This window comes from Dendrobates tinctorius, unplaced genomic scaffold (assembly GCF_039654945.1).
Source record: "Dendrobates tinctorius isolate UK_male_01 unplaced genomic scaffold, ASM3965494v1 ptg000201l, whole genome shotgun sequence".
Classification (NCBI taxonomy): Eukaryota; Metazoa; Chordata; class Amphibia; order Anura; family Dendrobatidae; genus Dendrobates; species Dendrobates tinctorius.
The window spans coordinates 12,005,372-12,019,760 of record NW_027361868.1 but is presented as its reverse complement, the minus strand read 5'-3'; the positions used below and the strand labels follow the sequence as shown (position 1 = coordinate 12,019,760).

At 49.0% G+C, this 14,389-nt stretch overlaps 1 protein-coding gene across 2 annotated transcripts in view; it reads left to right on the top strand.

Moving 5' to 3' along the window:
- Window positions 1-14,389, top strand: part of UBR2 (ubiquitin protein ligase E3 component n-recognin 2) — a 173,155-nt gene that overhangs the window by 87,284 nt on the left and 71,482 nt on the right. For both annotated transcript variants that reach the window (XM_073553434.1, XM_073553433.1), the window contains exons 24-25: window positions 2,847-2,895; window positions 10,627-10,781. In XM_073553434.1, coding sequence (XP_073409535.1) covers window positions 2,847-2,895; window positions 10,627-10,781 — 204 coding nt within the window. The remainder of the gene's footprint in view (window positions 1-2,846; window positions 2,896-10,626; window positions 10,782-14,389) is intronic.

Sequence of the window (14,389 nt, the reverse complement as noted above, 5' to 3'; positions counted from 1 at the left end):
TCATACCATCCGATCCCGGCTGAGGATTCTAGGGAAAATGGTGGCAGCAATGGAAGCGATACCATTCGCCCAGTTCCATCTTCGCCCCCTGCAGCGCGTCCTCTTGTCAGCCTGGGACAAGAATCCTTTCACGCTCGATCGGCGGTGCCGACTCTCTTCTCAAGTCAGGCAGTCGCTCGGATGGTGGTTAACTAGTTCCTCTCTGACCCAGTGGAAATCTTTCCAGACCATTGGTTGGTGATGACAACCGACGCCAGTCTCCTCGGCTGGGGAGCGGTGTTTCGCCACCACACAACCCAGGGACAGTGGTCGCCACAGGAGGCACGCCTCCCGATCAACTTATTGGAGATGCGAGCAATTCGGCTGGCCCTGCAAAGGTTTCATCACTTTCTAGCAGGCCGCCCTGTCCGAATTCAATCGGACAACGCCATGGCGGTTGCTTACATAAATCATCAAGGGGATACCCGCAGCAGAGCAATCATGCACAAGGTGGGGCACGTTCTTCAGTGGGCCGAAGCAAACCACTCGGTGATTTCGGCTGTACACATCCCGGACGTGGAAAATTGGGCGGCAGACTTTCTCAGCCGGCAGGGTCATGCGTCCGAGAGTGGTCTCTACATCCCAAAGTCTTCCAGCAGATTTGTCAGCTGTGGGGAACTCCGGACGTGGACCTGATGGCGTCCAGAGTGAACGCCAAGGTGCCCACATATGTTGCTCGGGCCAGGGACCCGCAGGCAATCGCTGTGGACGCGTTGGTTCTGCCATGGAACCAGTTTCGCCTCCCATATCTATTTGCCCCACTGCCTCTACTGCCGAGGGTCATCAAGAAGATCAAGACGGAAGGGGTTCTGGAGATTCTGCTGGCCCCTGACTGGCCCCGTCGAGCGTGGTACGCAGATCTAATGCAGCTGCTCGCCAACGTTCTTTGGCGCCTGCCAGAACCCCCAGATATACTTTCTCAAGGGCCGATTTGCCACCCAAACTCAGGGGCCATGTGTTTGACAGCATGGCCGTTGAATCTTGGATTCTAACCCAGGCAGGGTTTGGGAGCAAGGTGGTCGCCACAATGGTTTGCGTGCCCGGAAGCCTGCTTCAGCACGAATTTACCACCACACCTGGAAGGTGTTCTTTGCTTGGTGTCGAGGCCCCGAGTTCCCTCAGGAGACAAATATCGGCCTTATCTGTCCTGTTCCAGTGCAGAGTTGCTACCAGTTTGCAGATGAAGACTTTCATCTAGGGAGTCTCCCACTTGATACCTCCCTATAAGGCGCCTATGGACACCTGGGACCTTAGCCTGGTCCTAAGTGTTCTGCACGAAGCTCCATTTGAACCGCTTCAGGATATCTCTTTGAGGTACCTTTCTGGAAAGTGGTGTTCCTAGTTGCCATCACTTCTTCAGGCGGGTTTCAGAGCTGGCGGCCCTATCCTGCTGAGCTCCATTCCTCACTTTCCATAAGGGTAAGGTGGTGCTCAGACTAGCCCCTCCTTTTCTGCCGAAAGTCGTGTCCTCTTTTCACATTAATGAAGATGTTGTCTTGCCGTCATTTTGTCCAGCACCGGTGCACCGTGTGGAAAAGGCTCTTTACACGTTAAACCTGGTAAGAGCCCTCCGGAGATACGTGTCGAGGACGGCACCCTTTCGTCAGACGGACACGCTGTTCATGCTCCCCGAGGGGTGCAGGAAGGGACTCGCTGCCTCACAATCTACCATAGCCAGATGGATTCGTTTGACTATTCAGGAGTCCTACCGCATTAGAGGCATGCCGATTCCAGCAGGGATCATAGCGCACTGTACTCGGGCAGTGGGCGCCTCTTGGGCGCTTCGGCACCAGGCTTCGACGGAGCAGGTTTGCAAGGCAGCAACCTGGTCCAGCCTGCAGACATTTGCCAAACATTATAATATCCATACTCAGGCCTCGGCGGGTGCGAGCCTGGGTAGAAAGATTCTCCAAGCAGCGGTGGCGCACCTTTAAACAAGAGGTGCATGTAGCTTGGATCGGTGAGTTAATCTCCCACCCAGGGACTGCTTTAGGACGTCCCACAGTATCTGTGTCCCCCAATGAGGCGAAGGAGAAACATGGATTTTTGTGAATGCTTTTCTCCGAGACACTCATTGGGGGACACAGCACCCACCCTATTAGCCAGTTGGCTCTTGTTTTGTTTAATTAATATGCATTTACTTATTTGATATAAGGGTGGTGTTGTTATTTGGACATGTTGTACCTGTATTAAGGCTGATTTGTTGTCCTCCTACTGCTTTGGCACCAAACTGATTTCCGCCCGCAATAGGGGCGAGGGTGTATACGGCGGAGGAGGAGCTAACCTCTTTTTTTCACTTAGTGTCAGCCTCTTAGCGGCAGAAGCATACACCCACAGTATATGTGTCCCCCAATGAGCGTCTCGGAGAAAAGGATTTTACGGTGCGTTATCACAAAAATCCATGTTTTGTGGCACAATTCATGCATTGGATGCGTTGTCAGAGCCTTTTAATCAGAAGAGGCACTGGGGATGATACAGCTAGGCGTAGGTTGTAGAGCTCTGCTCCGGTGGCTATGGACTAAAGACATGGCCACTGGACCATAGTCCTGCAAATCATTTTGCCCTACTTTAATCACGTTGATATACAGTACTTGACTAGGTGGCTTATGGAAGAAGATTATGGTCGCCTAACACTGGAGCCTGAATTGCCAGGCATGCAACGATGTTGTAGAGCCCATGAGAGCATTAACAATGGGATGTTTTTTTTTGCCTTTGTATTCCTTTTAGGAGATTGCAAGGATTGTAGAATAATGTCTTCTGATTTATGGTTGATAATTCATTAACAGATTATCTTACATTTTTTGTAGGCTGAAGAGGCCCAGCGCAAACTGAAGCGTCTCAGTGAAGAAGAGACAGGTATGCATCAATAATTCAGGTCATACTTTTTTTATTTAGCGAAGTATTGGCAAAACAGAGCGATAATTAATCAGCAAAGCTGCTGGTTGCAAATCCAGGCTTTTCTGCAACTTTAAAAGTTTCTAAAAACCACTAGAAACCTCAAATGTTTTTCTTAGAATTTTGGTTTTGTGGCTTTGATTTTGGAACAGTTAAACATGCATTTCTTTATCGCTTCATTAGGAGACACAGGTAACCATGGGTGTATGCTGCTGTCGCTAGGAGACTGACACTAGGCAAAAAAAGGAAAAAATAGCTCCTCCTCAGCAGTATACATCCGCTTACAGGCACCGAGTAAATCGGTTTAAGCTTAGTGTCTGTAGGAGGCTCACCTGGATCTGATCCCAGATCCGCAGTTTTTTCCTTTTCAGGTCACCTGTTGTGTTTTATTAATCTTTTCTTTCCAACCAGGAAGATGCTTCTTTTTTTCTCGCCTACCAAAACAGGCATCTCAAACCCCAGGGGTTCTCCAGGTCATCTCTTCCTTTCTAAACACAGGAGTAATCGTACCCGTTCCTTGGAACGAACGGTTTTCAGGTTTCTACTTCAACTTTTTTGTAGTCCCGAAAAAAGACGGTTTGAGCCGCCCGATCTTGGACCTCAAACAGTTGAATTGCCACGTTCGGATCCGCCACTTCAGGATAGAGTCCTTACGCTCGGAGATCGTCTCCGTGGAACTAGGAGAATTTCTTTGATCTGTGCTCTGTAGACATTCAGGATGCTTATCTTCACATTCCTGTTTGCGTACAGCATCAGAGATTCCTTCGGTTTGCGATCCAGGAGGATCATTATCAGTTCACGGCCCTTCCTCATGACCTGGCGTCTGCACGCAAGGTTTTCACGAAAGTCATGGCAGCGATCATGGCCATCCTTCGCTCCAAGGGGATTCTCATAATCCCTTACCTGGACTATCTACTGATCAAAGGGCCGTCTTGCCAAGACTGCGATTAGTCTTCAGGTCTCTTTGGACACGCTGCATAGTCAACAGAGAGAAATCCTCCCTGTTCCCAACTCAGCGCCTGGTGTTCCTAGAGTTCGACACTACCCGGACTCGCGTCTTCCTTCCAAAGAACAAGTTTTCATCCCTCTGCCAGGGAATCGAATCCCTGAAGTGTCCAGTCCCTCTCCCCCTTTTGTCTTGCATGAGAGTCCTGGGGTAGATGATTGCCTCCATGGAAGGCCGTGCCCTTCGCCCAGTTCCACACCCGTCCTCTTCAGCTGGCCCTCCTGTCTGCCTGGGACAAGAGAACGGTCTCCCTAGGCCAACCTGTGCTTCTGCCTCTCAAGGTGAGGCAATCTCTGATCTGGTAGACGCTATCCGCCTCAATCCTGCGGAGGTCCTTTCTTCCTCTTCGGTGGCAAGTCCTCACAACAGACGCCAGTCTCGGCTGGAGAGCCGTTTTCCTTCGGCACACAGGGCAGGCTCGCTGGAACGCTCAGGAAGCCCTCTTCCCCATCAATCTTCTGGAGATCAGGGCAATCTTGCTGGCAGTCTCTCCTAGCAGGCAGGCCAGTCCGCATTCAATTGGACAACGCCACGGCCGTGGCTTACATAAACCACCAAGGCGGGACTCGCAGCAAACAAGTCATGGCAGAGGTGACAAGAATTCTGCGATGGGCGGAACGTCACGTCCCCGCCATTTCAGCCATTCACATTCCGGGAGTAGAAAATTGGGCAGCCGATTTCTTGAGTCGTCAGGGCCTCGCATCAGGCGAGTGGTCTCTCAATCCCGTAGTCTTCAACCATATATGTCAAAGATGAGGCACTCCGGATGTCGACCTCATGGCATCTCGGATGAACCACAAGGTTCCTCTTTTCGTAGCTAGGTCCTGGGATCCGCTGGCCATCGGTTGCGAAGCCCTAATAATCTCATGGTCCTTATTTCAGCTGCCTTATCTTTTTCCTCCTGTCCCCTTGATTCCGAGGATCGTAAAAAAGATAAAGTCAGAAGGGATTCCCGTGATCCTGATAGCTCCAGACTGGCCAAGACGATCTTGGTATGCGGAGCTGGTAAACATGCTTTCGGACGTTCCCTGGAGGCTTTCAGACCGTCCAGGTCTTCTCTCGCAAGGACCCCTCTTCCACCAGAGTTCTCAGTCTTTGAGTTTAACGGCATGGCTGTTGAGGCCACAGTTCTGAAGGAGGCTGTTTTTTCTCATCAGGTCATTCAGACCATGATTAGGGCGAGAAAACCAGCATCCTCGCACATTTACCACAGGTATTGAAAGGCCTTCTTCCGGTGGTGCGAAGAGAACAACTTGTTTCCAATGACTTTTTCCCTTCCTTCTATCCTGAGCTTTCTACAAATTGGTCTTGACTCAGGTCTATCCCTCAGTGCCCTTAAAGGTCAGATTTCCGCTGTCTATCCTTTTCCAGAGGTATCTGGCTTCCCTTTCTTCAGGGTGTCGCCCATCTGGCACCACCTTACCATCCTCCGATAGATTTATGGGATCTTAATATCGTTCTCGGCGCCCTCCAACGTGCGCCCTTCGAACCCATTAAGGATATTTTGTTTTCTTTTTTGTCATAGAATGTGGCCTTCCTAATTGTTGTTACGTCTATTAGGAGGGTTTCATAGTTAGCAGCATTATCTTGTCATTCCCCGTTCCTGATTCTACATCGGCCAGGAACCGTCCACCAGCAGGGGCCATACTCGTCTAAGGGATGGTCAGCGCCTCAGCATCGGCGACTCCTGTCTCTCGCTCGCCCTTTCCTGAGGTTCACAGCGAGCATGACTCTGAATTCGAATCTGACACGTGAGCCCCTCAGAATCCCCCAACTGATCAAGAGTCGCTTGATTCTCTTACAGAATCAGTCAACAGGATTCTGAGGTTGGATAAGGAAAATATTCCTGCTCCAGCACACCCGAGCTCATTTAGAAAACCTAGCGTGTGCGCACGTTATTTACCAGCCGTCCAGAAACATAGGGATCGGCCACATGAGCAGTTCACAGGGCAAAAGTCTACTGAGGCTAAATACCCTTTTCATCCAGACCTAATGTAGGATTGGTTACAGTCCCCTCCGGTGGACCCTCCTGTATTGCGTCTTGCTTCTAAAATGCTCCTATCTGTTTCTGAGGGTTCCTCAGTCAGAAACCCCTCCGATTGTCAAATTGACTACCTTGCCCGTTCAGTTTTTTGAAGCTTCAGGAGCAGCGTTTTTTCCATCTTTCGCAGCAATTTGGGTCACTAAGGCAATGGCCGCTTGGGCAGAAGTCTTGATTACTTCCTTCCAGGGCACCAATCTTCCTCCGGAGGCAACCACTGTCGCCAGGCAGATAATTCACGCAGCTGACGTCGTAGTAGATGCTTCTTTTGATGCCGCCAATTGCGCTGCTCAAACTACCGCTAATGCGATCTCCATTAGAAGAGCCCTATGGCTCCGCGGCTGGCGGGCGGATGCCACACGTAAAAGATCGTTGACTTCTCTCCCCTTTCAAACAGGTCGTTGTTTAGGAGAGAAACTGGACCAGCTCATTTCTGATACTACCAGGGGGAAAAGTAAATTCCTTCCTCAACAGTAGGGGCTGTTCAGCCGTTTCGCAACCAACAGCCGACGAGTTTTCGATCTTCTTGCAACAATTCCGGTTGGTCCTCCTCTACCTTCTCTTCCGGATCAGGTCGGTCCCCGCGTGTTGACAGAGGCTCCCAGGTCTCGTACAGACCTAACCGCTATTGGAAACCCAGGCCTAGGGCTTCTGGATCTAGGGGAGCCAAATCTCAAAGATCTACCCAATGACGACAAGTGGGTCAGGGAGCTGGTGTCCTCCGGATACAAGATAGAATTTTCTTCTCCCCCTCCAACTCGTTTTTTCCCTTCTCCCCCCAAGAAAGAGACAAGAGCCTTCCTTCGGGCTGTTCAGGCTCTGCTAAGGGTCGGAGTCATCATTCCAGTCCCTCATCACGAAAGGTTCAGGGGATTAGATTCAGACCTTTTTTTGTGGGTCCAAAAAAGGACAGGACGATGCGACCCATTCTGGATCTCAAACTGCTAAATCAGTTTGTCAAGGTACGGCGATTCCAAATGCAATCTCTCCGATCAGTTGACGCTTCCATGGAAAAAGGAGAGCTCCTAGCATCAACATCAAGGACGTTTGCCTTCACATTCCGATCTGCCCGTCCCACCAGCAGTTCCTGCGTTTTGCAGTTCACGAGGAACACTTCCAGTTTGTTGCCTTGCCCTTCGAACTCGCCACCGCCCTCAGGGTCTTTACCAAGGTCATGGCAGCTGTCTTGGCCATTCTCCACTCTCGGGGAGTGGTGGTGTTACCGTATCTGGATGACCTGCTCATCAAGGGTCCGTCCCTTCCAGCCTGCGAGAAATCCATGGATAACAGTAAATACACTTTCTCGCCTGGGGTGGAAGATAAACTTTGAAAAGTCTTTCCCAAAACCGGCTCAGCAGATTTCCCTTTTAGGGATGTTCTTGGACACTTCCCGCAGGTTGGTCATTCTCCCTCCAGGAGAGACCCAAGCCTTACAACAGGCAGCGCCGACTCTTTCACGACCGTTTTCTCACTCCATTCATTTCAGCATGAGAGTTCTCGGAAAGTTGGTGTCAGCGATGGAAGCAGTTCCATTTGCACAGTTCTACCTTTGTCCCTTACAACACGCGTTGCTGTTAGCTTGGGACAAGAACCCGTTCTCCCTGGACCGTCGGATCCCTCTGTCCCTGCGGGTCAGGCAATCCCTCAGGTGGTGGTCACTGAGGTCCTCCCTGAATCAAGGGAGGTCTTTTCTCCCAGTAAGATGGTTGGTAGTAACCACCGATGCAAGTCTCCTCGGCTGGGGTGCGGTCTTTCGTCGCCACACGGCACAGGGTCATTGGTCAACCCGATAGTCAGGCTCACCATCAACATTTTGGAGATACAAGCGATCAGATTAGCTGTACGGAGTTTCCACCGTCTCCTCACTGGTCACATCAGGATCCAATCCAACAACGCCATGGCTGTAGCGTATATCAACCGCCAGGGAGGTACCCGGAGCAGGATGGCCGTGCACGAAGCGAGTCATATCCTCCCTTGGGCCGAGCGTAGAAAATTGGGTGGCAGATTTTCTCAGTCGCCAAGACATTGCCTCGGGGAAGTGGTCTCTTCATCCGGAAGTCTTTCAACAGATTTGTCATCGTTGGGGAACTCCGGATGTGGATCTCATGGCCTCAAGACTAAACAACAAGGTTCCTCGGTTTATTGCCCGATCACGTGATCCATGCGCCATTGGAGCGGACGCTATAGTTCTGCCATGGCACCGGTTCCGGCTCCCGTGCATCTTCTCTCCTCTTCCTTTGCTTCCGAGGGTCATCAAGATCAGAGCAGAGGGAGTACCAGTGATCCTTGTCACGCCAGATTGGCCACGCCGAGAATGGTATGCAGAACTAATTTCTGCCTTGTCAGTGCTTTTCCAACGCAAAATTGCCACCAAACTTCAGGTCAAGATGTTCATTCAGAGAGTTTCCCATGTGGCACCTCCTTATAGAAGGTCATTGGAATCATGGGACCTTAACCTGGCTCTCAGGGCCTTACTGGATGCTCGTTTCGAACCGCAGCAGGACGTGTCACTGTCCGTCCTCTCTTGGAAGATTGTCTTTCTAGCGGCAATTACGTCAATCAGACGAGTTTTGGAATTGGCAGCTCTGTCCTGCCGTTCTCCGTTCCGGAATTTTTCATCAGGAAAAGGTAGTTCTCGGGACGTCCCCGTCCTTCCTGCCCAATGTTGTCTCCTCTTTCCATCTCAACGAGGAAATTGTTTTGCCTTTCCTTTTGTCCGGCGGCAGTCCATCGCATTGAGAAGGCCCTCCACATCCTGGATGTGGGTAGGGCGCTGAGATGGTACATCTCGCGGATGGCTCCCTTCCACAAGTCCGATGTCCTGTTCATGCTTCCAGAGGGGCATAGGAAGGGTCTAGCCATGTCAAAAGCAACGCTAGCCAGGTGGATTCCCCTGGCGAATCAGGAACGTGCCTGTCCCAGTGGGGATTAAGGTGCACTCTACCTGGTCAGTGGGCGCCTCTTCGGCCATTTGACACCAGGCCTCGGCAGAACAGGTCTGCAAGGCTGCGACTTGGTCCAGTCTGCATACTTTTTACAAAACATTACCAATGTCATTCTCAGGCCTGTCCGCAAGGCTGCGACTTGATCCAGCCTGCATACCTTTACAAACATTGCCTAATTCATTCTCAGGCCTCTGTGGATGCAGCTCTCGGCAGACGCAGCCTGCAATCGCCAGTACCTCAGTGTTGACTCAGTGGTACATGAGGTATTAGCAGATGTATGCCTCCCACCCAGAGACTGCTTTAGGACGTCCCACTGTCTCTGTGTCCCCCAATGAGGCGTAGGAGAAATAGGGATTTTTGTGTACTGACCGTAAAATCCTTTTCTCCGAGCCAATCATTGGGGGACACAGCACCCACCCTGTTTAGCCTATTGGCTCACTGTAGCATTTTTAGGCTTTGACTTAGTTATGGTTATTATTGAATGTTTATGATTCTACTGCTTTTTTCACCGAACTGGAGAAATCTCAGCCAGCAAGAAGGTGTATACTGCTGGGGAGGAGCTAACTTTTTTTCTGGTTTACTTAGTGTCCTCCTAGTGGCCAGCAACATAACACCCACTGTCTGTGTCCCCCAATGATTGGCTCGGAGAAAAGGATTTTACGGTGAGTACACAAAAATCCCTATTTCTTGGAGCCTTCATTGGGGTCACAGCACCCTGCCTAATTGTTTGTACCATTTTTTGAGTCTACGTGCCTTGTTGTTGGGTTGGTACATATGTTGAGTTCTTGTTGCTTCTCCTACTGCTTTTACACCAGCTAAGATACTTGGTGCCTGTCGGTGGGTGTATACTGCTGAGGAGGAGATATTTTCCTTTTTGCCTAGTGTCAGCCTTCTAGCGACAGCAGCATACACCCATGGTTACCTGTGTCCCCCAATAAAGGCTCCAAGAAAGAGATTTTACGGTGAGTACCAAAAATCCCTATTTTTCTTTTCTTTTTTAGTGCTGTAAAGCCTATGAGAATAGTGGCATGCTTAGAGACCTCAAAAATCATAGCATTGTGCTTGTACATTTTTTAAAATGATTTGCAGTAGACAAAAACTCAGCCTTAGGCCGGTCTCACACATTTTGTGTTTCACGTTCCGAGTTTCGACTGGCCGTGGGTCTCCAAAACTGAACTGTACAGCCTTCTATACATATGGCAGGCTGTCATGTTGGGGTCAGGAGGAGACCTGTGGCCGATCCATGCACCTTAATCCATACTCGGATGATAAAACATGGATGTATGAAGACAGCCTTATAGTATGTGGTTTGTAAGATCCACAGTATGTTTGCAACATCAGGTCTATCTCGTTCTACTGGCTTGATGTTAGGCCATCATGAAACGATCAGTTGTCCAGGTTTAGTAAACATGGCTGCTTTCTTTCAGAATTGGGTGTTTGGTGTTTCAATTCAGCCCAGTTAAAGTGACTGAAGCTGAGCTACAATACCACTCCCAACCCATGATCAGGAACTTAGGAAAGCCCCCATGTTTGAAAACCCCTTTTAATAAATCATATCCGGGTCTAATTGGTTCAAATGAGCCCCAATATTTTGTAGACAACTGGCTATCACTATTATATATATGGTCTAAAGTAAATAAACAAGTATATAATCAGCATTGTAACAGGTGAATGATACATATTCTTTTATTTTGCCTTAGCTCTGCCACCCCCAGTGCTGCCGCCATTTTGCCCACTGTTTGCCAGCCTGATCAACATCCTCCAGTCTGACGTTATGCTTTGCATCATGGGGACAATTCTTCAATGGGCAGTGGAGCCCAATGGATACTCCTGGTCTGAGGCCATGCTGCAGAGGGTGAGTGTATACTGCTTTATCCAATGCTTATAAATTAGCAAAAATTAGTTCCTGTATCACTTTATTGGGGGACACAGGAGACCATGGGTGTATGCTGTTGTCACTAGGAGGCTGACACTAGACAAAAAAGTTATCTCATCCCCAGTAGGGTACACTCCCCAACTGGCACAAAGCTAATCCTTTTTATCTTAGTGTTACTAGGAGGCAGACACGTTTCTACCTTAGGTTTCTGTAAGGAAAATACACAAGAGAGAGAGCCCGAGGGGGGGTTACGGATATCACCCCGTCATGACCACTCTGTGCGGAGCTTACCCAGTCACAGCTCTCTGGCGCCCACTTACCCTCAGGTCAGTCAGGGAACTGCATCTAGTATAAGTAGTCGCCGGAGAGGCTGCCCTTTCACGTACTTGTTATCAGGGCACTCTGCAGCAAGGGCGGTATATATATCACCAGTCACAGGCTGGGAATATATGTATAAACCTCTAAGTGGTTCTGGAGAGCCAGTCTCAATAGCTCGGTATCCGGGACTGCTAGAGAAATATGAGACACAGAGGTGCGGGCGGAGGTTTCGAAGGGTTCTGGTGGTTTATTGGACTTATTTCTGAGATGCACGGTACTCTCTAACATGCCACCATAACACCCATCCTCAAAAAATCAAACCTTGACCCAATTGCTATGCCCAGCTATCGCCCCATATCACTGCTTCCGTTTGCTTCCAAACTCCTTGAGCAGCATGTCCAAGCTCAACTTTCCTCCCACCTCTCATCTAACTCCCTCCTTGACATCCTGCAATCTGGCTTCCGCCCCCACCACTCCACTGAAACTGCCCTGACCAAAATTACTAATGACTTACTCACAGCCAAAGCTAACAGACAGTTCTCCATGCTCCTCCTTCTTGACCTGCCTTTGACACAGTTGATCACTGCCTACTGCTACAGATTCTTTCTTCCCTTGGCATCAAAGACCTTGCCCTGTCCTTGATTTCCTCATACCTTTCTGACTGCACATTCAGCATTTCCCACTCCCACACTACCTCCTCATCCCGCCCCCTCTCTGTTGGAGTCCCCCAAGGCTCCGTTCTGGGGCCCCTACTTTTTTCCATCCATACTCTTGGCCTAGGACAACTCGTAAAGTCCCATGGCTTCCAGTACCACCTGTATGCAGATGACACTCAGATCTACCTCTCTGGCCCAGATGTCACCTCTCTGCTGTCCAGAATCCCAGAGTGTCTATCAGCCATATCCTCCTTTTTCACCTCTTGCTTCCTAAAACTCAACGTAGACAAAACTGAACTCATTATCTTTCCTCCATCTCGCGTATCTTCCCTACCCGATCTATCTATTATGGTAAACGGCATCACGCTCTCTCCCGCACCTGAAATCCGCTGCCTCGGAGTAACTCCCGACTCTGCCCTGTCCTTCAAACCACACGTCCAATCTCTTGCCACCTCCTGTCGCCTCCAACTCAAAATTATTTCTAGAATCCATCCCTTCCTCAGTCCTCAATCTACTAAAACTCTTGTACATGCCCTCATCATCTCCCGCCTTGACTACTGCAACACTCTCCTCTGTGGCCTCCCTGCTAACTCTCTTGCACCACTCCAGTCTGCCCTCAATTCTACTGCCCGACTAATCCAACTCTCTCCTCGCTACTCCCCTGTCTCTCCCCTCTGAAAATCCTTCCATTGGCTCCCAATTCCCCAATGAATCCAGTTCAAACTACTAACACTGACCTGCAAAGCCATCCACAACCTTTCCCCTCCCTACATCTCTGAACTAATCTACCAATATCTTCCCTCACGTAATCTTCGATCCTCCCAAGACCTCCTACTCTCCTCCACACTTATTCGTTCCTCACACAACCACCTCCAAGATTTCTCCCGAATATCCCCTATCCTCTGGAATGCCATGCCTCAACACGTCCGACTATCCACCACCCTCGGATGCTTCAAACCTCAGTGTTGGAAAAATTCCACAATTATCCCTGTCCCCAAGAAAGTGGGATCCTCTGAGTTGAACGACTGTAGACCAGTAGCACTCACATCTGTAGCTATGAAAGTCTTCGAAAGAATTATGATGTCCCACCTGATAAAATTCACGCAGAAGCTATGGGACCCTCTTCAGTTTGCCTATAAGGAGAATCGTTCGGCAAACGACACTGTCAATCTGGCACTGAAGTACATTTTGGATCATACAGATGAACGGCACTCATATGTCCGGATTCTTTTCATGGACTTTAGCTCAGCGTTCAATACCATTGATCCGAATTTACTTCATAAGAAAATGGTAGCTCTTGGAGTCCCTCTCAACTTATGCTTGTGGATTTATAACTTCCTGACAGCCAGGATACAGAGTGTAAAAGTTGGACCATTCACTTCGGACACCTTGGTCACAAACATCGGGGCACCTCAGGGGTGTGTTTTGTCCCCGTTACTGTTTTCTCTCTATACGAATGATTGCATCTCTTCAGCAGACTCAGTAAAAATCTTGAAATTTGCCGATGATATGACACTGATTGGTCTCATCAGGGGAAATGCTGAAGACTTGTATCGGAGTGAGGTGGAAAGAATATGTGACTGGTGTAAAGCCAATAATCTTGTACTCAACACTAAAAAAACTGCTGAGATGGTTGTGGATTTTAGGAAAGATCAACATGAGATACTTCCAATCTACATCCATGACGAAGTGGTTCTTAGGGTCACAGAGACCAAATTCCTTGGTGTTATCATCTCTCATGATCTTAAATGGGGGAAAAACGTGGATGCTGTTATAAGAAAAGCACAACAGAGGATGTTCTTCCTGCGTCAGCTGAAAAGATATGGTTTGTCTAAGAATCTGCTGATCTTATTCTTTAATGCTGTCATCAGATCTGTGATTTGTTCCTCTCTGATAGTCTGGTATGGGGGAGCCACTGCGCATGACAAACTCCGCTTACAAAGGACTTTCAGAACAGCAGAGAGAATTATAGGCTCCCCCTGCCTAAAATCCAGGATCTTTATGATAAGAGTATTCGATCCCACGCATTGAAAATTTCATCCGATCCCTCTCACCCGGGACACTCCTCATTCCAACTACTCCCTTCAGGACGTCGCTTCAGAGTCCCCAAATGCAGCACCAACCGCCATATGAACAGCTTCTATCCACTCTCTGTTCAACAATTAAATCGTCATGTGTAGATTATATACTGTATCTGTCTTGTTAGATGTTACTTGTTGTATCTGTTGTTATATATTATGTTGCCTCTTTGCCACAAAGAATTCCTTGTATATATGTAATATGTACTTGGCGATAATAAATTTGATTGATTTGATTGATTGATTCAAACGGAACCTTAAAACCCATCTTTTCAGGAAAGCTTACAGCCTGCAATGACCATTCTGCCGCCTCACCACCGCCTGAGCTGCCGTCTCATCACCACCAGAGCTGCTGCACCCCCGACCTTTTGTCTCTTCCCCAATATCCCGTAGAATGTAAGTCCGCAGGACAGGGTCCTCTCTCCTCTGCACCAGTCTGTCATTGTAAATTTGTGTACTGTTAGCGATATCTATAACTTTGTATGTAACCCCCCCTTCTCATGTACAGCACCATGGAAATAATGGCGCTATATAA